This window comes from Rhineura floridana, chromosome 3 (genome assembly GCF_030035675.1).
Source record: "Rhineura floridana isolate rRhiFlo1 chromosome 3, rRhiFlo1.hap2, whole genome shotgun sequence".
Classification (NCBI taxonomy): domain Eukaryota; kingdom Metazoa; phylum Chordata; class Lepidosauria; order Squamata; family Rhineuridae; genus Rhineura; species Rhineura floridana.
The window spans coordinates 204,194,342-204,218,311 of NC_084482.1; the positions used below are offsets into that span (position 1 = coordinate 204,194,342).

Genomic DNA, 23,970 nt, shown 5'->3' on the forward strand with positions numbered 1-23,970 from the left:
CAATTTTAGCGTCCAAGTCACAGCGAATCTGAGCGACTTTGTCTGCAAAGTGCCGTTCAAATTCTTGACAGCGGTCTGCTGAGTGGTCAGAATTACCCTCACGGGGGCTGGAACTTAAAAGCCCCCTAACCACTCGAAACAGTTCCGCTGGACAGCTCCCAGCAGACGCAATGGAGGCCGAGAAGAAAGATTTCTTCTTAGCCCGCACTGCCTCGGAGTAGGCCTTCAAATAGGCTCTAGCCCGAGATCGATCAGCTTCGCTCCGAGTCTTCCGCCAACGTCGCTCTAGTCCCCGTCTGACACGCTTCATCACCACCAGCTCCTTGGAAAACCATGGAGCCGGTTTGGCTCCACTCCAAAAGAGGGGATGCTCGGGAGCGATCGTGTCCACCGCCCTGGCCATTTCTCTATTCCAGAGGTCAACCTGGGCTTCGACAGGATCGCCTGCCAAGGTGACAGGAAAATCTCCAAGAGCCATCAGGAAACCATCTGGATCCATCAGCCTCCTGGGACGGACCATTCTAATCGGTCCCCCACCCCTGCAGAGGCTCTGAGTCCCAGTGAGTCTAAACCCGACCAGGTAGTGATCTGTCCATGACAACGGAACCACCTATTCTGGATTGAATTGGTAGCTAATGAGATTTGGCAAAGGGAGGCTGTTCCTCTTGAACCCATTGTACAGCTGGGGCATTTTACATGTGAAGGGCATCAGGCAAAGTAGGGGTGAGTGAGTGAATGAGTGAGTGTCCCCATCTGCATGATTCATTTAAAGCAGTATTATACCACTTTAAACTGTCATGACTTCCCCTCAAAGAATCCTGGGAACTGTAGTTTGTTAAGGGTGCTGAGAGTTGTGAGGAGACCCCTATTCCCCTCACATAGTTACAAATCCCAGAATCTCCTGGGCAGAGGGATTGATTGTTAAACCACTTTGGGATTTGTAGCTCTGTGAGGGGAATAGAGGTCTCCTCTCAGCATCCTTAAAAAACAACAGTTCCCAGGATTCTTTGGGGGGGAAGTCATGAATGTGTACAGCAGTATAACCCTCAACAAACTACATTTCCCAGGATTCTTTGGAGAAAGCCATAATTGGTTAAAGCGGTATCATAGCGCTTAAAAAGTATAGTGCAGATGGAGCCTCTGTGTATGCGATATGGCTACTCAGGGAAACAGGATGCTGGATTAAAGAGGCCTCTTCTTCTGTTCACCTTAAAAATCCTGCCCTTCTGGAGACCCTGCAGAAATGCTGCCAGCCAGAGCAGGCATTACTTGGGCAGATGGACCAGTGGCCTGACTCAAGCATTAGGCTGACTTGCATTAATTGCTGAGGTCCAAGATTTTTCTTTTCCAAATCTTCCCCAACCAACACATTCACTCACAGTATAATTGAGACTCTGTTTTACGACAATTGTATGCCCCGCCCTGCCCCACCCCAAGCAGCTCAAAGGGGCAGCTTTACCTTGATGCCAACCCTGCCCAGCAGAGTAGGAGCTGACAGATGGATCTAGTTCTCAGTGAGGTAACACAGAGGTTCCCAAATTTTTGTGGTCCATGGACCACCAGTTGTTGGTGAGCTCCATCCAGGTGATCTGTGGCAAATCCACATTAAGTATTCACCTTATTTATTTATTTAAAGATACCATCTTATCAGGAGGTTCGTTCTGCACAATATAGGAAGCGGACCTTTAGTGTGGCGGCACCTACCCTGTGGAATTCCCTCCCCTTAAATATTAGGCAGGCGCCATCTCTGCTATCTTTTTGGCGCCTTTTGAAGACTTTCCTCTTCCAACAAGCCTTTTAAGTTGAGACCTATCCCAGTCTGCGTCTGTGTTGGAATTGCTTGCCATTGGCCAGATAGGCGACACAGAAATTAAATTTATTATTATTATTTATTATTGTTAATATGTTTTTTTAAATAATGTTTTTAATCCTTTTTTAAAGATGTTTTGAAAGCTTTTTTAAAAAAGTTTTTAACGTTGTTTTGTTTTAATGTATTTCAAGGTCTGTTTTTATGATGTTTTAAAGTGTTTTTAGCGCTTCCGTTTGCCGCCCTGGGCTCCTGCTGGGAGGAAGGGTGGGATATAAATCAAATTATAAAATAAATAAATAATAGTCGCTTTTCTACACATATATATCAAAATACACAAAAAGTTAAAAACAAAACAGTACATAGGCAGTGGAGCAACCCTTCTTAGAAAGACTACACAGTAGAAGCCCTCCAAAAGCCTTCCAAAGAACCAAATGCCTGTGAGAAATGTTTTTGCCTGGCGCCTAAAGATGGATAATGATGGTGCCAGGCGTATCTCCCTGGGGAGAGTGTTCCACAAATGGGGTGCCTCCACTGAGACGGTCCATTTTAACGTAGCCACCCTCCATACCTCTCTCAGAGTGGGCAGACAAAGAAGGGCCTCCAAAGCCAAGTGCAGGGCCTAGGATGATACATATATGGAGAGGCGGTCTTTGAAGTATTGGGGTTCTGAGCCATATAAGGTCAAAACCAGCACTTTGAACTGAGCCCAGAAACTAGGGCCGTATTCACACTACAGTAGGGCCCCGCTAATACGGCGGGTTAGGGACCAGGCCCCCACCGTAAAGCGGAAATCGCTGTAAAGCGGAACCCCATAGACTATAATGGACAGCGTCGCACAAAAATGATGCAAAAGCGTTGCAAAACGTTGCAAAACCGGCTTTAACATGGGGAATTTCCCCTGATTGAAAGCCGCTGCATCAGCAGAATGCTGTAAAGCGGGGCCCTGCTGTATACATTTATTCCACAATTTATTCCACTTTAAACAGGCATGGCTTCACCCAAAGAATCCTGGGAAGTGTAGTTTGTGAAGAGTGCTGAGAGTGGTTAGGAAAGCCATATTCCTCTCACAGAGCCATAAATTTCAGAGTGGTTAAACAGTCAGGCCCTCTTTCAGGGCTGCGAAGTCGGAGTCGTGGAGTCGGAGTCAGTAGAAATGTACCGACTCTGACTTCAAAATAAAATTAATAATTTAATTTTTTTGTTTTAATGTATTTTAAGGTCTTTTTATGATGTCTTAAAGTGTTTTTAGCGTTTCTGTTTGCCGCCCTGGGCTCCTGTTGGGAGGAAGGGCAGGGTATAAATCAAATAATAATAATAATAATAATAATAATAATAATAATAATTTTATTTGTTAGTCGCCTATCTGTCCGACTATACGGACACTCTAGGCGACTTAAAACAACAATTAAAATACAATATACAATAAATAAAATATAAATTACAATATACAATACAACTGATATCAAAACATCTGATTAATACAGCAATCTAATCCATCCCGAGATTATAGGCCTGCCTGAAGAACCAGGTCTTTAAAGCTCTACGGAAACCCGTCAGGGAGGAAGCATGTCGAAGATCATAAGGGAGAGAGTTCCACAGAGTGGGGGCCACCACCGAGAACGCCCTCTCCCTGGTCCGCACCAGCCTAGCTGTATAAATAAAATAAATAAATTATATACATTTGCCATTTATGAAGGAGTCGGACAGTAGAAAAATAGAGTCGAAGGTTTGACGTACCGACTCCACAGCCCTGCCCTCTTCCCAGCAAATTCTGGAAACTGTAGCTCTGTGCGGGGAACAGTGGTCTCTCTTAACCACTCTCAGCACCCTTCACAAACTACCCTTCCCAGGATTCTTTGGGGGAAGCCATGCCTGTTTAAAGTGGAATAATGGTGGAATAAATGTACAGTAGGGCCCCGCTAATACGGCAGGTTAGGGACCAGGCCCCCCGCCATAAAGCGGAAATCGCCGTAAAGCGGAACCACATAGACTAGAATGGACCACGTCGCACAAAAATGACGCGAAAGCGTCGCAAAACGTCGCAAAACCGGCTTTAAAACGTCAGGGAGAAGGATCCCGTGCTAATTTTCTATATGCTGGAATACCCCCCCCCCCAAAAAAGAAGGAACATTGAAACATTTTACATCTAAGCTTCACCCACAATCTGACATAGTAAAGGGAGAGATCTACCAGAATGACTGCACTTGAGGACAACCTGCTTATTGAGCATTCATCCTGATTCGTTTGCAGGGGGGAGAGGAGATTAGATGACACTGCATCAAAGAAAGTGTCATCCCACATTTTCCAGTGCATTTTCCCGTCACTTTCTTTATCCCCTCAAAAGCCCAATCTTTCAGGGAGGCGGGTTTGCTGCACAAGACCTCCCAATCAACTATAATGGTGCTGCCTGAATTTGCTGGCGTGTGACCAAATGAGAAAAAAAGAAGGGAGTAGAAAAAGAGGAAGGCCAAACCAGAGATGGGTTGATTCCATAAAGGAAGCCACAGACCTGAATTTACAAGGTCTGAACAGGGTGGTTCATGACAGATGCTATTGGAGGTCACTGATTCATAGGGTCGCCATAAATCGTAAGCGACTTGAAGGCACGTAACAACCAACACCAAATTACATCCCAAAATAACAACAGCCTGGAAGCGCCTTCATTGTTACAACCCCCAAGACCAACCGACAGTCCTCACAGCAAGGCACCGATTTGGTTCAGGATAGCCCAGCCAAAACATCACAAAACAGTGACCAGCTCACGTCAAAGTGTCTGCGTGGAGATTAAAGGCAGTGTTTAATCACAATCTTAAGAGTGTTATATGGAGCACCTAGTAAGCCCCAAGCCGATCTCTTCCAATAGTCCTCATATAAAACTGGGATTAATACCGCAATCCAATACATGTCTACTCAGAAGTAAGCTCCAAGGTAAGTGTGTCTTGGATTGCAGCCTAAACCCAGATTTTGCAGCTACGACAGCACCAAACCAGTTTTGCCTCTCCCCTTCCAGCCTGACGAAGAATTCTATAGAACTCGAAAGTGTGCGCTTGTACACTCACCGAAAATCACTTCCACCAGCTGATGCCTCCCCCCCCCCCCGTTCTCATAAACAACCCAAGGTTGAGCAACGCCGGAAGCGATGCTCACATCCTCAAGGCCTCTCTAGGAACAAAGACTCATCATCCTTAACCCCTTTTTTTGAGAAAAGAAAAAAGGACGAGGGGCAACAAAAACATCAAATGGTCTTGCGGCATCTTAAAGGCTGCCGCTGCTCACATTACAATATGCCATAATGCAGCCTTCCCCAACCTGGTGCCCTCCAGATGTTTTCGACTATTTTATTTGTTTATTTAGTTTTTTAATTACTTTATTTACATTGTTGTTGTTATGTGCCTTCAAGTTGATTACGATTTATGGCGACCCTATGAATCAGCGACCTCCAAGAGCATCTGTCATGAACCACCCTGTTCAGATCTTGTAAGTTCAGGTCTGTGGCTTCCTTTATGGAATCAATCCATCTCTTGTTTGTTCTTCTTTTTCTACTCCCTTCTGTTTTTCCCAGCATTATTGTCTTTTTTAGTGATTCCTGTCTTCTCATGATGTGTCCAAAGTATGATAACCTCAGTTTCATCATTTTAGCTTCTAGTGACAGTTCTGGTTTAATTTGTTCTAACACCCAATTATTTGTCTTTTTTGCAGTTCATGATATGCGCAAAGCTCTCCTCCAACACCACATTTCAAATGAGTTGATTTTTCTCTTATCCGCCTTTTTCACTGTCCAACCTTCACATCCATACATAGAGATCAGGAATACCATGGTCTGAATGATCCTGACTTTGGTGTTCTGTTATACATCTTTGCATGTGAGGACCTTTTCTAGTTCTCTCACAGCTGCCCTAGCCTTCACAGTCCTAGCCTTACATAAGAACATAAGAAGAGCCTGCTGGATCAGGCCAGTGGCCCATCTAGTCCACAATCCTGTTCTCACAGTGGCCAACCAGGTGCCTGGGGGAAGCCCACAAGCAGGACCCGAGTGCAAGAACACTCTCCCCTCCTGAGGCTTCCGGCAACTGGTTTTCAGAAGCATGCTGCCTCTGACTAGGGTGGCACAGCACAGCCATCACGGCTAGTAGCCATTGATAGCCCTGTCCTCCATGAATTTGTCTAATCTTCTTTTAAAGCCGTCCAAGCTGGTGGCCATTACTGCATCTTGTGGGAGCAAATTCCATAGTTTAACAATGCGCTGAGTAAAGAAGTACTTCCTTTTGTCTGTCCTGAATCTTCCAACATTCAGCTTCTTTGAATGTCCACGAGTTCTAGTATTATGAGAGAGGGAGAAGAACTTTTCTCTATCCACTTTCTCAATGCCATGCATAATTTTATACACTTCTATCATGTCTCCTCTGACCCGCCTTTTCTCTAAACTAAACTTTTCTCTAAACTAAAAAGCCCCAAATGCTGCAACCTTTCCTCGTAAGGGAGTCGCTCCATCCCCTTGATCATTCTGGTTGCCCTCTTCTGAACCTTTTCCAACTCTATAATATCCTTTTTGAGATGAGGCGACCAGAACTGTACACAGTATTCCAAATGCGGCCGCACCATAGATTTATACAACGGCATTATGATATCGGCTGTTTTATTTTCAATACCTTTCCTAATTATCGCTAGCATGGAATTTGCCTTTTTCACAGCTGCCGCACAATGGGTCGACATTTTCATCGTGCTGTCCACTACAACCCCGAGGTCTCTCTCCTGGTCGGTCACCGCCAGTTCAGACCCCATGAGCGTATATGTGAAATTCAGATTTTTTGCTCCAATATGCATAATTTTACACTTGTTTATATTGAATTGCATTTGCCATTTTTCCGCCCATTCACTCAGTTTGGAGAGGTCTTTTTGGAGCTCTTCGCAATCCCTTTTTGTTTTAACAACCCTGAACAATTTAGTGTCGTCAGCAAACTTGGCCACCTCACTGCTCACTCCTAATTCTAGGTCATTAATGAACAAGTTGAAAAGTACAGGTCCCAATACGGATCCTTGAGGGACTCCACTTTCTACAGCCCTCCATTGGGAGAACTGTCCGTTTATTCCTACTCTCTGCTTTCTGCTTCTTAACCAATTCCTTATCCACAAGAGGACCTCTCCTCTTATTCCATGACTGCTAAGCTTCCTCAGAAGCCTTTGGTGAGGTACCTTGTCAAACGCTTTTTGAAAGTCTAAGTACACTATGTCCACTGGATCACCTCTATCTATATGCTTGTTGACACTCTCAAAGAATTCTAATAGGTTACTGAGACAGGACTTTCCCTTGCAGAAGCCATGCTGGCTCTGCTTCAGCAAGGCTTGTTCTTCTATGTGCTTAGTTAATCTAGCTTTAATCATACTTTCTACCAGTTTTGCAGGGACAGAAGTTAAGCTAACTGGCCTGTAATTTCCGAGATCCCCTCTGGATCCCTTTTTGAAGATTGGCGTTACATTTGCCACTTTCCAGTCCTCAGGCACGGAGGAGGACCCGAGGGACAAGTTACATATTTTAGTTAGCAGATCAGCAATTTCACCTTTGAGTTCTTTGAGAACTCTCGGGTGGATGCCATCCGGGCCCGGTGATTTGTCAGTTTTTATATTGTCCATTAAGCTTAGAACTTCCTCTCTCGTTACCACTATTTTTCTTAGTTCCTCAGAATCCCTTCCTGCAAATGTTAGTTCAGGTTCAGGGATGTGCCCTATATCTTCCACTGTGAAGACAGATGCAAAGAATTCATTTAGCTTCTCTGCAATCTCCTTATCGTTCTTTAGTACACCTTTGACTCCCTTATCATCCAAGGGTCCAATTGTCTCCCTAGATGGTCTCCTGCTTTGAATGTATTTATAGAATTTTTTGTTGTTGGTTTTTATGTTCTTAGCAATGTGCTCCTCAAATTCTTTTTTAGCACCCCTTATTGTCTTCTTGCCTTCTTCTGATTTCTTGACTATTGTCTCCATTTTGGTTAATGACTGTGCCGAGGTATTGATAATCCTTGAGAAGTTCAATGTCCTCATTGTCAACTTTAAAGTTACATAAATCTTCTGTTGTCATTACTTTAGTCTTTTGTATGTTCAGCTGTCCTGCTTTCCTCTTTAACTTTCATCAGCATTCGTTTCAAATCATTTCTGGTTTCTGCTAAGAGTATGGTATCGTCTGCATATCTTAAATTATTGATGTTTCTCCCTACAATTTTCACACCTCCTTCATCTTGGTCCAATCCTGCTTTCCGTATGATATGTTCTGCGTACAGATTAAACATATAGGGTGATAAAATACACCCCTGTCTCACACCATTTCCGATGGTTTCTCCATATTCTGTCCTTACAGTAGCCTCTTGTCCAGAGTACAGGTTGCGCATCAGGACAATCAGATGCTGTGGCACCCCCATTTCTTTTAAAGCATTCCATACTTTTTCAAGGTGGCAGACATGGTTCTCCCCCTCCTCACTTAATCCCCACAACAACCCTGTGAGGGAGGTTAGGTTAAAAGGCAGTGACTGGCCCAAGATCAGCCAGTGAGCTTAATGGCCCATTGGGGATTTGAACCCTGGTCTCCCAGGTCCTAGTCTGACACCACACTGGCTGGGGCTGATGGGAGTTGTAGTCCAAACCGTCTGGACTCCTGGGCATCAGGTTGTGTGGAGAGCTGTCATGGTACTTTTGCTAGCCTTCAAGCTGCCATAAAACTCTTTGTTGTGATGGTGATGATGATTGTTGTTGTTGTTGTTGCTAACAATAACAATAAATCCCATACTTCCACCCAAAGGAGCCCAAATCGCCACTTCAGTTTGTTTGCTTTTATGCCTGTGCCTTTCACAAAAGCATGGCAGGCAGAAATCCAAAAGGTGTCGCTCTGCAAGAATTCAGGATCTGCTCCTCTGGCTGTGTCTCTCTGTTGGCTGAAGCCAGACTCAGGTCGAGAACATGTAACAGTTTCACCCATTCATCCCTGGTGAATCGAGATGTGAAGGCCGGGGGGGGGGCAGAAGGGGGGGGCACAGCAGGAAGCTGCCTTATACCGAGTCAGACCATTGGTCATCAACCTCAGTACTGTGTACACTGACTGGCAGCAGCTCACCAGGATTTCAGACGGGGGTTCCTAGCCCTACGTGGAGATGCGGGAGATTGAACCTGGGACCTTCTGCATGCAAAGCAGATGCCCTGCCAGTGAGCTACAGCAAAATTAGCATCCTTTTTTGCATGCAGAGTAGGGTTGCCAGGTTCATGGCCTGAGACTGTTCCTGTATCTTTAGGAGAAGAGAAAGTCAGCCACGTGCAGGTGTTCTTGCAACCCTGTAATGGGAAAAAACCACAAAGTGGAATTCTCCCTTCCCCCTGCACACCTTTTAAAGATACAGAAGACTTCTTGGTTGCCAGGCCCAGCCTCCCAGAGGTCTTCTGTATCTTTAAAAGTTGTGCCAGGGGAAGGGAGAATTCCACTTTGTGGTTTTTCCCATTACAGTGTTGCAAGAACACCTGCACTTGGCTGACTTTCTCTTCACCTAAAGATACAGGAACAGTCAGGCCCTGAGCCTGGCAACCCTAATGCAGAGTAATGGGAGGCTGGCGGTGACATAGACTTCAATCTTAAACACGTCCACTCAGAAGCAATCCCTGCTGAGTTAAATGGGACTTACTCCAAGGTCATTGGGAAGAGGACTATTGCTGCAGAGAAACAATCTTGCCCTTGGCTAACCTGTGGACCTCCAGATATTGTTTGGACTTCAGCTCGCTGCCATCAGCCCCAGTTAGCATGGCCAGTGGTCGGGGATGACAGAAGTTGGAGATGCCACTGGGAATGGAACCTGGGACCTTCTGCATGCAGAGCAGGTCCTCTGCCACTGAGCTGTCTCCCTCCCAGTCTCACTCAGCATAAGCCAGCTTCATCTGTACTATGCATTGTTAATTGTATTGTCACTATTATGGAAAAAGTCACTGGAGCCCTGCCCCCACAACCATTTTTTGGTTTCTGTGTATTCAGCAGGCATTATCCACATGCTTCCAAGCCACAAGGACTAGAAACTTGGTTCCCCCCCCCCAATTTTCTTACTTTTATATACCCCCTTTTCTTCACAGGAGCCCAAGGTGGTGTACATGGTTCTCTCCTCTCCCCATTTTATCCTCACAACAACCCTTTAAGGTAGGTTAGGCTGAGAGAGACCGTGACTGGCCCAAGGTCATCCCCAGTGAGCTTCGTGGCTGAGTGGGGATTTGAACCCTGGTCTCCCAGGTCCTGCTAGTCCAACACTCTAACCATTACACCACACTGATTATGTGACACCATTACATTGAACCCTTACGTTGTCACAACACTGAATTCTGCACCCAATGTCGCCTGCCACAGCTTTACTGTGTTCCTGCTGAACTGCAACGTATCTGCTGTGATGGGGCAATGTGGCATAGTGCTTAATATGGGGAGTCAAATCCCTGCTCAGCTATAAGGTTCACCAGCTGACCTCACGCTTGTCTCTTGGCTTAACCTACCTAACAGGGTTGTTGTGTAGAGTTTTTTAAAAACAAGGTTATGTGCAGGTGTGCAGGGAGAACCAAAACATGAGGCCACGCCAGGCTCATTGAAGGAAGGGCTGGATAAACATGTGATTAATAATCAAGTATTAGACTGAAATTATGTGGTGGCTGCTGGAGACAGGGCCTTCTTGATGGTGGCACCCAAATTATAGGTCCTAATTTGTTTTACTAATGGTTGATCTTTCCCAACATGGTACCCTCTGGATGTTTTGGACTATAGCTCCCATCATTCTTAACCATAGGCCACATTGTCTGGAACTGATGGGAGTTGTAGTCTAAAACATGGGGAGGGCCCCAGGCTGAGAAAGACTGCCCCTATCATCTGCAGCTATTTTTATTATGTTGTTTTAGTATGTTGCTTTTGCATGTTTATTGGCTTGCTTTATGTGTTTGTTAGATGCCTTGAAACTTACATGGAAATGAAGGGCTGTAGCTCAGTGGCAGAACATCTGTTCTGCTTGCATAAGGTTCCAGGATCAAATTCCCAATGGCATCTCTAGGAAGAAAAACACTGCCAACCAGTGTAGACAATACTGAGCTAGATGGATCAATGGCCTGACTTGGTACGAAGGCAGCTTCTTATGGGCATATTTCCCCTCCCGGATTGTCACCTTGCAGTGGTGAGTGGGCTTGTGTGTTCCAATGAACCCTGTGAGCAAGGCCGTTGGAAGTCATGTACTCCCAGCAGGGTCACCCATGGCGGTAAGGTCAAGGGAGAGGAACCAGACAAAGAATGATCCAAAAATGTCCTCAACAGCAGAACAGGCGGAGGATAACAATGTGTATGTAACAACGGCTGTAAAGGCGGATGAAGGCTGCAGCAGGTAAAAGACTTCCAATCATCGTGGTACCTATGCCATTGGATCAAAGCTTTTTTCTGTCAAGATTGTGTGCTGATCATTGTGTGCCGATCTCCCCACATAAAACAAATTCATGCACAGGTGTCTTCCAAAGCAAAACAAAAGTCCCGTGGCAATGAGGGAATGGCAACCGGGGCAGGACTGTGAAATCTGGAAGCCCCTAGTCATGGACTGTGGATACAGACGCACTGTTAAAGACTTTATTTTGGAAGACAATCTTACTCGGTCATGAGTAATTGCCAATGATGGGCATATTTCTTTCCATTTTTTGTGACTGTAAGTTGTTTTTAAGGATGTATTTTAAACTGCTGTAACCCGCCCTGGGATCTTAGGGTGAACAGCAGGTAATAAATGGGCAGAGCAATCCTACCTCAAGGAAGCCATCAGAATTTAAGCAAAGACGGCTTAAAGTAAGCCACATCCTAACTCGGTTCAGGAGCCTGTGGGAGGTGAGAATGCCAGCTGAGCTGGGCAGAGAGAAAATAAAAGCAACAAATTGGACAGCCAGCTCAGCCAGAGATCCGCCATATCCTAACTCCCCTCAGCCTGGATTACCTACCTGTAGGATTGTGCCATAGAAAATAATAAGATTATGTTATCAACAAATAATAATATAAATATGATAAATAAAATGGAAAGTTGCCAACAAGCCCCCTTTTACTTCTTACACACACCCTCACACATTTTTAAAATTCATTTCAGTTCATTTATTTTAAATGCTTAAGGTTCACTTTTCACTTACAAAATATCAAAGTGGTTCACAGCATACACATAAATCACTACGTTCGGTCTTCTTTATTCAGCCCTGTTCCATCTTCTGTTGTACTGGGATTCTGTTCATAAGCCTGCAAAAAGTGGGAAAGCTGCAACAAAATCTAGCATATTTTTTTTCAGTGGTTCAAGGGCTTTTATGTTTTCCGCTACAGCCAGAGATTTCAGCTAATGATGGTGAGTCACTAATACATTCTTTGGGGATCTGGATTTCACAAAAGCTGCTCTGCAGTTACAGTAGAACAAGATAGAAGAATAGACTGTCACTATTTTGCGGGTGGGATTCAATCATATTCCAGCAAATTCAGATTGCGGAATGAAAGCTGATTTGGTGTTCTGCACAAAAAAACTGCTTCCCCTCCAAAATCAGATTTAAAAAAAAAATTGCGATAAGGATAATGGCAGGGATATACCCTGGAAAGCAGTAATAACAATTGCTTGCAGCAGTTGCTAATGGCTCCATGTCAGTGGGGCAGTGGAATCCACTCTGGATTTTAGTCCAAACTTTCAAGGAGCTGTCCAAAGAGGATTCCACTGTCCCACTGACACAAAGCCACCAGCCGCCACCGATTGCTTGACATGACTAACCTCCCCGAAAACTTTCTGCAGACAAATCAGGATGAATGCTCAATAAACAGGTCTGCCTGGCTGCAACCAAAGACTATGGAAGGGGATGCCACTTTGTAAAATGCTGCTGTCTGTGGAAAAGTCCCTGGGACTTTTAAATGAATACAAGTTTTAAAAGGTGCAACAGTAGAATATTAGAATCCTAAAAGTTGGTATTTAGCTTGTATGGAGAATAACAAAACTCTACCATGTCACTATGCAAGAATTTGGAATGCATAACCTTTTTTAGTTTTCATGGTTCCATGCATTAACACTTTTATAATTTGCTGTCATGGTCATTGCTTTCCTCCTTGTTTTCAAGTTGTCCTCCTCACTGGGGAAGGGAAGGGCTTTTGTTGTTGGGGTCTGAAATGTTTATATACATTTCTAGTAAAGTTGTTTTCTTTGCATTCTTAACTTGGAAATATCAATAAATTGTTATTATTTTTAAAAAACTAAATTGATAGGTGGGTGGGTTAGAATGTATCACCATCATGGGCTAGGTTTGTTGGTTTGTTTTAATGTGGGAAAACATTTTTAAAAATGCACCTCCCACCAGCAGTCTAAACTGGAATAGTGCACTCTACCACCTTAGACCTCTACCAGCTTGGTCTAATTGATTGAACAATTAATTAATAATTGTAAGCCACACTTTTCATACAAGTATATGAAGGTGGCATGACAACAGACAAAAACATAATAGAATTTAAAAAACATTGTTAAAAAACAATAATAGCATCCCTAAGTACTGCATTGGCTGGAGAAGAAAATTCATATTAAAAAGCTTGTTGAAAAAGTTCAGTTTTCAAGAGGTGCCTGAAAGAAAGGAGGGACGGTTCCTTTTGGCAGGGAGTTCCACAGGGCAGGGCCTGCCACACTGAAGGCTCAGGGCCTGGTGAGGCCGACTGAACCTCAGGAGCATAAGGAACCTCTAAAAGTGCCCCACCAGAAGACTGCAGTGATCGAGATGGAACAGAAGGAGGCAAGCAGTCTGCTGCATGGGAAGGCCACTCTCCAACAGCAAAGCCCAAAGCAGATGGCATTAGAACAAAGCCACCACCCCGCTTGCTAAGTGGTTTACATCTAGCCTTAGGGGCTCCCAAACTGTGGTCCGTGGACCAGTGGTCTGCGAGCTTCTTTCAGGTGGTCTGCAGCATATCTGTGGATTTGTGGCTGAGGACAGGAGACAGCACATCCAACGTACTGAATGTTCACACTGATTTTTAATTGTATTTGTATTGCCTCTTTTATTCCTTCTATTACAATCTGAAGGCTAAGGAATTACAGTTGCTAACTAACAGGCAGAAACATTATTAAGGGGTCTGCCAAATCCTACAGCAATTTTCCAGCCGTCAATGGGGGGAAATTTTGGGCGTCACCTAGTCCTTTGTGACTGATGAATTTGGTTGGGTGCTTTAAATGTATGGTGTGGATGTTACATTTCCAGGCCACGTCCTGGAATACTATTTACTTACTGGAACAGATGGTGACACACGGGTTCCTATGCCAGCGTGTTATTCCTAAGGTCGCATCCACATCATACAATTAAAGTATATTTAAAGTGCATTGATCCCCCCCCCAAAGAATTCTGGGAACTGTAGTTTATCCCTCTCAAACAGCCACAATTCTCAGCACTCTGAAAGAACAGTTTAGGTCCCAGAATCCTTTGGGGGAAGCCAGGGGCTTTAAATACATGGAGTGGACGTGACCTCAATGCTCCTCAACCAGAGCATGGAACTTGTATGTGTTATTTTAACAATATGTGCATGCATTTTAATTTTAATAATTAAAATAACATCAATTTCTCTCATGGCTGCTTTCAGGAAACTCTTTATCCATGCATAAGTTGATGTTTGTTAAAGTTCGAATGGTCACTAAAGCTTCTCCCACAGATGGAGCATGTGTATAGTTTCTCTCCCGTATGAGTCCTCTTGTGCACAATGAAGCTCGAATTGTTATTGAAGCTCTTCCCACACTCTGAGCACACATAGGGCCGCTCGCCTGTGTGGATCCTCTCATGTGTGATAAGGTGCGATCGCTGGCTGAAGCTTTTCCCACACTCGGCACATGTATACGGTTTCTCTCCTGTGTGGATCCTCTCGTGAGTGACTAGCTCAGTCCGGCTGGTAAAATCTTTACTGCAATTGGTGCACTTGTATGGCTTTTCCCCGGTGTGGGTTCTTATGTGCGTGGTAAGCTGTGAGCTGCTGTTGAAGCTTTTCCCACAATCTGCACATTTGTACGGCTTCTCTCCCCTGTGGAGCCGCTCATGAGCAATGAGAGCTGAATTGTGATTGAAGCTTTTCCCACAGTTCGAGCACTGATATGGTTTCTCTCCTGTGTGGATTCTCAGATGAGTAATAAGGTAGGCGCTGGTGCTGAAGCCCTTCCCACATACAGAGCATTGGCAGGCCTTCTCTCCTGTGTGGGTTCTCTTGTGCCGGATGAGATGCGATGGGTCACTGAAACTCCTCCCACAGGTTAAGCACACATATGGCCTCTCCCCCGTGTGGATTCTCTGGTGGTTAACAAGCTGCGAACGCTGTCGGAAGTACTTCCCACAATCTGAGCATTTGTATGGCTTTTCTCCTGTGTGGATTCTCTGGTGATTAATGAGGACGGACATCCTGCTAAAGCTTTGTCCACAGTCAGGGCACTGGCATGGCTTTTCGCTGGTGTGAGTTCTCTCGTGCACGAGGAGCTCTGTCCCTGTGGAAAAACTCTTCCCGCAGGCTGAGCACTTATACGGCCTTTCTCCCGTGTGTGTCCTCTTATGCCTTAGCAGGTGTGAGGGGTCCCCAAAGCGTTTCCCACAGTCAGGGCAGCTATATGGTTTCTCCCCTGTATGGATTCTCTTGTGGTTAATGAGCTGTGAATGCTGGCGGAAGCCCTTCCCACAAACAGAGCATTTGAAGGGCTTCTCTCCTGTGTGGATCCTCTGATGGTTAATGAGGACCGATCTCCTGCTGAAGTTTTGCCCACAATCAGGGCATTTGAACAAAGATTTCTGTGCCTGAGTTATTCCATGAACCAGAAAATCAGATGCCTCTCTCAAGATATTTCCACATTCAAGGGGAGCATTTTCAGTCTTCTCCTTACCCTGCTGGAGGAATCTGTCCTCCAGTTCCTCATGCCTGCTCTGGTGGTGAATCAGGCTGTCCTCCTCGTTTGCTTCATCTCCCAGATTGGAAATCTGAGATGTATTCCGTTCAGCTCTTCTTGGTAACACTTCTTGAGGTTCCACTTCCACAGAATATGCAGCCGTATTTGGCTCATTTCCACACATCCACTCATCACCTGCTGGAATAAGAAGAGAATTTTATTGGAAGCAGAAGGACAGAACATAAGAGCCCTGCTGGATCAGGTCAATGGCCCATTTAATCCAGCTTCCTGTTCTCAACACGGCCAACCGGATGCTTCAGTCGGAAGCCCCCAAGCAGGACCTGAGTACTACAACCCTCTCCCCACTTATGATTCCCAGCAACTGCCTCTGACAGTAAAGGTATAGAACACAGCAATCATGGCTAGTTGGCACTGATCGTCTTATCCTCCATGAATTCATCTAATGCTTTTTTAAAGCCAATCCAAGTTGGTGGCCATCGTTACCCCTTCTGGGAGGCAATAACATATTTTAACTAGGCACTGGGTGAAGAGGTACTTTCTTTTGTCAGTTCTGAATCTTCCAGCATTCAGCTTCACTGGATGTCCCCAAGTTCTAGTGTTAAGAAGATTCTGGTTGCAGCATGGGAACAACTGCAGAGAAATGGTCAATTTCAGCCTTTTTTTTAAAAGGCTGAAACTAAATTCATGGAGTTCAGCTCTATCAATGGCTAGTAGTCATGATGCCTAAAGGTAGAAACTCCATATGCAGAGGCAGGATATCAGTAAATACCAGGTGCTTGGAACAAAGGTCAAAACCTTCATGACCCGCCTATGAGCTGTATTAGTTTATGTGGGGAAAAGTACGTTATCATGGAAACAGTGTGGCCCCTGATAATTAAGGGTGTTTCTTTTACTTTTAAAAATGTTTATCCTGTCTCTCCATCTAATGATCACCAAGGTGGACTACATGAACAAGAGTCAGTGTGGTCAGTGGTGAAACTGTTGGACTAGGACATGGGAGACCAGGGTTCAAATCCCCACTTGGCCATGAAGCTTTCTGGGTGATCTTCGGCCAGTCAGTCTCTCAGCCTATCCTACCTCATAGGGTTGCTGTGAGGATAAAATGGAGTGGGAGCAGGAGAATATATATGCCACCTTAAGCTCCTGGAAAGAAAGGGGAGATATTGTTGTAATAATTCATTAGTAACATTTCCGCTAGATTTCCCACCATGGCCTAGAGCAAAGGTATGGCAGGGCATGGAGGAGAATTTTAAAATGGCAGTTCCAAGCTGCCTGGCATTCATCGAGGTGCCAAGTTCAAGGTGCTGGTTTTGGTGTACAAACCCCATGCAGCTTAGGACCAGGATACCTGAAAGATTGTCTTACCCCTCATATACCCAGTGAGGGCCTCCTGCAGACACCATCACATCAGGAGGTCCATTCCACACAACATAGGAAGGGGACCTTTAGTGTTGTGGCACCGACCTTTGGAATTCCCTGCCCTTAAATATTAGAGAGGGGCCATCTCTGTTATCTTTTCGGCGCCTGCTAAAGACCTTCCCCTTTTAACAAGCCTTTTAAGTAGAGACCTTATCCCAGTCTGCATCTGTGTTGGAATTGCTTTTTAAGATGTTTTTAAAAGCTGGCTTTCCCCCCCCCCAAATATATGTTTTTAAGATGTTTTTGTTTTAATGTTTTTAAAGTTGTTTTGTTTCAATATGTTTTAAAGTCTTTTGTTTTTAAGCTGTTTTAGAGTGCTTTTAGTGCTTTTGTTTGCCACCCTGGGCTCCTTCCAGGAGGTAGGGCAGGATATAAAATCAATCAATCAATATTATTATCAATAATAATAATAATAATATGTGGCTGCCACTCCAAGGTGAGCCAACTGAGGCATGCGTATACGCGCATGTGCACGCGTGCACACACACACACACACATATACACACAGAGAGAGCATTTCCCCAAGGGCATCCTCAAACCTGCAGCAGGCACTCTCAATCGATGAGCAGTATACTTCAGAATGTGGCTGCGTGGTCTTCAGCACTGCCCGCCGCATCATGAACTCTCAGGCATTCTCCCAGGCATTTTAGCATGTGTTTTTAAATTGTTTTTTTAAAAATGTGTTTTTAAATTTGTACATTTGTTTTTAATGTTTTTAATTGTTGTAAACCGCCCAGAGAGCTTCAGCTATGGGGCAGTATATAAATGTAATAAATAAATAAATAAAGTGGGGAGAGCACTGTTATGCTCAGGTCCCACTTGCAGGCATCCCAGAGACATCTGGTTGGCCACAGGATGCTGGATGGGCTACTGGCCTGATCCAGAAGGATTCTTATGTCCTCATATTCTTAAGGGGCAGAGTCATCTGGGACACGGCTGTCCTTCAAGTCTCTTGGTCCCAGGACCGTATGATATTATTATGGTTATTGTTATTTATTAATTTATATACCGCTGACCTGCCAAAATGGCTTCTAAGCATCTTACAAGTATAAAATCCATACATCATTAAAACAGACAATAAAACAATGTTGTCAAAGCATTAGAAATATTGATAATTATACCATAAACCAAGCCAGTTTAAAAGCATAACAATTAAACCTCTTCAGAATAATTCAAACAATTTGAACAGGCAGGTCAAGTAAAGAGAATGTTGGCCTAAACAGGTGCATGTGTCTTCAAGAACTGGCAGAATGCCAATACGGATGAGGCCACCAAAAAGACTCCTCACCCAAGAAGCTGGTGGCTCCATCGTTGCCCTCTTCTTTGATATCTTGGAAGACCGACCTCTGCCAAGAGTCTTGAAGAGCGCCCTCTTCTTTCTCGGTGGGATTTGCCATCTCCTCCTTCAGGGATTCCAGAACCTAAGGACATAGCAGCGCAGATCCCATTCAACCAACTCACCCAGGAAAGGAAAGTGGAGTAGGGTGGATTGAGCTCAATTCCCCTCTTTCCCTCCTCTTCCTTCTTTCAACCACCCCTGCATCCCTACTCTGAACAGCTCCTGCCCAAAATCTGCTGTTTAGAAATGACTCAGGGTTGGTTGGGGGGCAGGATCACAGTCTGTGGTTTCGGGCAAGGGATGGGGAGACAGGCAGAGATCTCAGTCTCTGTTACAACGTCATGTCCTACACTGGTCCTGCCTTTCTTTCAAGGAGCTGAAGGTGCCAACTTTGCTCCAAGAAAAGCAGAATTCTCCCTCCCTGTTTTTGCACAGACTCTCCACCTGCAGGAAGGCCCTGCGCCAAATTCTCTCACCTGCCCTTCCTGCCTCTGCAGGAACTCCTCTGCCAGGGCCACTGCTTGGGCGCAGCTCCCCGGCCCGCCTGCCTCGACCCAGCTCTGCATTTCCGGCGGGAGGACAGTCAGAAACTGCTCCAGGACCACCAACTCCACCATCTGCCCCTTGCTGTATCTCTCCGGCTTCAGCCACCCGTGGCAAAGTTCCTGGAGCCGGTCACAAGCTGCTCGGGGCTCCTCGGCCTCTTGGTAGGCAAACTGCCTGAAGCGTTGGCGACAGGCGTCCAAGACAATGGAGGCGTCTCCATCCACACTCTCCTCCTTCACTTTCACACATCCTGCAGGATCTTTTGCCAACAGGAGGCTCTCTTGAATCCCTGAACCAAGGCCTAACAGGGGGTCAGCAGCCCCGTATGTGGCACCAGCAGCTCCCTCAAAGTGGGCTAGGAAATCCTTGCTGCTGCCAATGGGCATGGGCCCCGGGGTTTGTGGGGTGCCCTGATCCAAAGGGGCAGACTCCACCGTCTTCAGGAACTCCTGCCATCGGGCTTCCCAGTTCTCTTGCAACTCCTCACAAGGTTCCCGCTTACCTTGTTCTCCTGGGGTTCTTTCCCAGAATTCCTGAGTATTCTTGATTGGGTTGACAGGAAAGCCATTTCCCAGTCCTCTCTGTGGTTCAAGGCACACAGAATCCAGCTCCTTCCGCTTTGGTCCTGGTCCCAACACAGCCTGCAGCTGGAGACCCAGGGCTGGCAAAGTTCTATACTCAGTAGCCATTTTTATTCGTAATAAAAAAGGGGGGAGGTGGAACCAAAGCCACTCCTAGTAGTTTGTCCCTCAAAAAATAATCTCCATGCACTCCCTCTGCAAGAAGGCCAGGCATAAGCAAAGACTGATACAGCTCACAGGAAGGGCTTCTGCCTAATGGAAACATATGAGAGAATTGTGAAGGTTCAGGGAAAATCCAGTGGCCCATGTTTCTATATCTTAAGAAGAACTTTTTTTTTTTTTTAAAAATGGCATTTTTATCTCAGTCTTTCAGAACAGAGCTCATGGCAATGTGCAGTTTTTTCCCTCCACTCTCCCCAGTTTCATGCTTACAACAGCCCTTTGGGGAAGGTTAGGTTGAGAGAGGTGACTAGCCCAGGCCAGGGTCACCCCAGTAAGCTTCATGGCTGGACAGAGATTTGAACTTTGAGTGCGTACATGCCATACATTTAAAGGGTATTTAATGCAAATTTAAAGCACACAGCTTCCCCTTTAAGAATCCTGAGAACTGTAGTTTGTGAAGGGTGCTGGGAATTGTAGTTCAGTAAGCGTGCAGCTCAAGTCTTTGCCCTCTTCAGTGTGACAATCCTACTTTGTGCAGTATCTCCCCCTACCCCCTTGGACCTACTTTGACAAGTAGGTGGGACTAGCCAACTGTCAATTATGATCTCAGATGACTGACACATTGATGGTCCTACCCACCAGTTGAAATTGGCCTGCCAGGGCAAGGGAGACAATGATTTGGCCCACTGGGCAAAATTATTTCCCACCCTGGCTTAGAAGATGGACTCAGCATCAGGCTGCATCATATGATCAGCTACATTATATTCTTCCCACCAGGCTGGATTTGCTTCAGTGTCTCAGCTGTGCACCTATAACATCGCTTCTTGTTTTGCAAACCCATTTCCAGCTTCATGTTCACTAGCAGAATAATGAAGCCCCTTCCCAAAGCTCTGTTCCTTATCTATTACAATTATATGTCTTCCTCCAGGGAAGCTTTACCTTAACACCAATTCTGTGCGGAACAGTAAGGGCTGAGAGAAGGTCTAGTAAACCTGTCCGTGGGCTGCACCACTTAGGATTGTGTATGAGTGTGTGTGTATGTCTCATATGGCTGAATGCTCCTCCACAATAAATAAATTAAATCCCCACACACAGAAATACAGCATGTCAGGGAGAAGGTTTCAGCCTTGTCCCTGACATGCTAGTTGTCTATAAGCAAGGGTTTATTTATTTATGATTTTAGTGCAGGAACATCCAGTCATGCAAGGTCCCAAAATAGTACAACCTAGAGCAAAGTTTGCTAAAACCTAAGTGTATCTTGCCCAAGAACAGCTAGTAGGGGTGTTCACACATTACATTCACCAACAGTACAGTCGTTGTACCTGTGAACACAAATATTTGAGCAACTGTACACTCATACAGTTATTCATATCTAGTATTCAATGAGTGTACAGCCTGTGGTACCAGTATACACAATAGCTGAGCTGTACAAATCAACAAATGTACACACTTTTTCCACACAAACACTTGTACATATGCAGGGATGGCTTGCAGTGTTAATGTGTGAACAAGTCTAGCAACGCTTATAGTAAGCCAGTGTGGTTTAGTAGTTAAGAGTGTGGGACTAGGACCTGGAGCCTAGGGTCCAAATCCCTACACAAGCCATGAAATTTGCTGGGTGATCTTGGGCAAGTCACAGTCTCCCAACCTAACCTACCTCACAGGGTTGTTGTGAGGATAAAAATGGGGTAGGGGTAGGGGTGGGGGTAGGGGTGGAAGACAACCATGACTGCCACCTTGAGTTCCTTGGTGGAAAGGTGGGATATAATTGTAATAATAACTAAATAAAGACAAAAGTCAGAATTTGAACCCAGGTGCATTCCCCTATCCTTTTCAGTTCTCTAACCTTTGCACCACCAGAGAAGGGCTGGGAGTCTTTCTGCAACTCCCATTTCTCAGCCACCGCCTTTGATCCCCTCCCTCCTTTAGTTCAATATACTTTACACTCACCAAATCACTTTCCAGAAATTAGCCATAGAATTGTGAGCTGCTCTCCCTTACTGACTCTCTCTCTTTCTCTGAATCGTTGAATTATTGCTGCAGACAATTCAAGGTTGCTCCGCAGAGTTGAGCCAATCCGGAAGCGACTCTCACAGCCTTCCCACCCCTCTCTCTAAACCTTTCTAGGAACCAAGACTCATTACATTTAACCCATTAAGAAAGGAAGGAAAAGCAAATGCGTTTCAGGAGTGCCATTTTCGCTTTTGTTTGGTTTTGTGTCTGCGCGTTAACAGCAGCGTGGCAGGCAGAAATCCAAAAAGTGCAGCTCTGCCTCCCCCAGTGCAAGAAATTCCCGGACAGCTCTGGTTTTCCAAGGGCAGGACAGTCAGGGGGATTGTACAGTGATTAGCAGCTTCAGGATCTGCTCCTCTGAGTGTGCATCTGTGGCTGCAGCCAGACTGAGATTCAGAACGTGTAAATAGTTGCACCCATTCCCCCCTTGGCACCCTGGTGCTCGAAATGTGAAGGCCTGAGGAGGGCAAGGGGGAGAAACAGCGTCATCTCTTTGCCTTTTATGGCAAAGACACTCTGTACATGCTCAGGGTCATCCAACCCTTATTTCAAAGAACATAAGAAGAGCATCCTGTTCTCACAGCACACAAGCAGCACCTCAGCGCAACAGCCCTCTCCCCATTTGTTACTCTCAGCCACTTCAAAGGTATTCAGAGGTATACTGCCTCCGACAGTGGAGGTAGAACATTTATTATTAATTATTATTACTATTATTATTATTTCAATTTATCCGAAGGTCTCCAAGTGACTTGCAACAATGTTAAAAACAAACATATACCATAAAAACAAAACAATACAACAACAGCACCCCTCCCCCATACAGCCCCTGGAAGCTTTGGCAGCATACTAATAACCAACAACATCATCTCAATCTATCAAAAGATGCCAATGAAAGCGCCAGGCAGGCCTCATTTGGGAGGGTGTTCCACAGATAGGGAACCACAACTGAAAATGCTCTCTCCCTTGTTGCCACTCTTACAGAACATAGCCTTATCACGCAGGATAAGGCTATCAGTGGCTACTAGCCACAATGGCTATGTTCTTCCATTGTTGGAGGCCGTAGGCCTCTGAACACCAGTTCCTGGGAATCACAAGTATGGAAGATGGCACTGCTAATTCAAACTTTCCATTGAGACATCTGGGGGGCCACTGTGAGGACAGGATGCTGGCCTAGAATTGGCCTTTGGCCTGATCCGGCAGGGCTCTTCTGATGTGCTTACACAACATGCGTAATTTTGCACACCTCTCTTCTTTTACAGAGAGCCAGTGTGGTGTAGTGGTTAGAGTGTTGGACTACCACCTGGGAGACCAGGGTTTGAATTCCCACACAGCCATGAAGCTCACAGGGTGACCTTGGGCCAGTCACCACCTCTCAGCCTCAGAGGAAGACAATGGTCAACCCCCTCTGAATACTGCTTACCATGCAAACCCTATTCATAGGGTGGCCCTAAGCTGGGATTGACTTGAAGGCAGTCCATTTCCATTTCTTCTTCTTTTATACATCTGTTTTGTATCTTATACAGTGCTATTTTGGAAACAACAAAAACGTGGCAACCCTTGTTCCCTTTGCAAAGGAAAGGATATAAACTCTGTGTGCTCTTAGGGCAGCTTTCCCCAACTTGGTGCCCTCCAGATAATTTGGACTGGAAGTCCCATCAGCCCCAGATGATGCTACAACTCCCATCAGCCCCATCACCATACCACCTGTGGCTGAGGGAAGTTGTACTCCAAAACATCTGGAGGTTGGGGAAGGGTGACTTAGAGGGTTATACATTTTTGAAAACAAAACCTGCCAACTATTTCCATCTTTATGTTGGGGGGGGGGGGAGAGAAAGCTTCACTTGATGCATTTCTGCCTGTTAGGAAGCTGTTAAAAAGACAAGAACAGTGTAGGCACCGGGTAATATTGGCAACTCATTCCTTACTGCTGCTGTCTCTATATCTCTTCCAGTCCAGATCAGGAAGGGGTTTGGCTCATTGCTATTTTGCCCTGTAAAGAGTTAAGATGCTCAAGCCCTAATTCCTAGAAAGGCTAGAATATTTAGGAGGAAGGTTTGTGTTGGTAAGAAGGATGCTTCCTTTTTTCCTAGTCTGGGAGATATGAAGATCCACTTTCTCCCGTCCTGGATTGCCTTTGGGGTTTAGAAGAGTTTCCATATTTTTTTTGGGGGGGGGGGAATTGGTAAG

General features: G+C 45.3%; 2 protein-coding genes across 5 annotated transcripts in view; one reads left to right on the forward strand and one right to left on the reverse strand.

The window, feature by feature from the left end:
* The window catches only part of LOC133378882 (uncharacterized), a 40,555-nt gene extending 18,653 nt beyond the window's left edge, over window positions 1–21,902 (reverse strand). Inside the window, exons 1-5 of the mRNA XM_061613495.1 lie at window positions 21,721–21,902; window positions 18,958–19,860; window positions 18,431–18,563; window positions 14,442–15,900; window positions 11,594–11,663 (exon numbers count right to left, since the gene is read on the reverse strand). Coding sequence (XP_061469479.1) covers window positions 11,594–11,663; window positions 14,442–15,900; window positions 18,431–18,563; window positions 18,958–19,716 — 2,421 coding nt within the window. The 5' untranslated portion in view covers window positions 19,717–19,860; window positions 21,721–21,902. The remainder of the gene's footprint in view (window positions 1–11,593; window positions 11,664–14,441; window positions 15,901–18,430; window positions 18,564–18,957; window positions 19,861–21,720) is intronic.
* The window catches only part of LOC133381252 (zinc finger protein 7-like), a 39,917-nt gene continuing 21,214 nt past the window's right edge, over window positions 5,268–23,970 (forward strand). Inside the window, exon 1 of one of the 4 annotated variants that reach the window (XM_061620115.1) lies at window positions 5,268–5,287. The gene's annotated coding sequence lies outside the window, so the exon portion shown is untranslated. Of the gene's footprint in view, window positions 5,288–23,619; window positions 23,684–23,765; window positions 23,846–23,876; window positions 23,966–23,970 lie in introns of those variants that run through there. The other 3 variants (XM_061620116.1, XM_061620121.1, XM_061620120.1) reach the window with 3 other exon arrangements.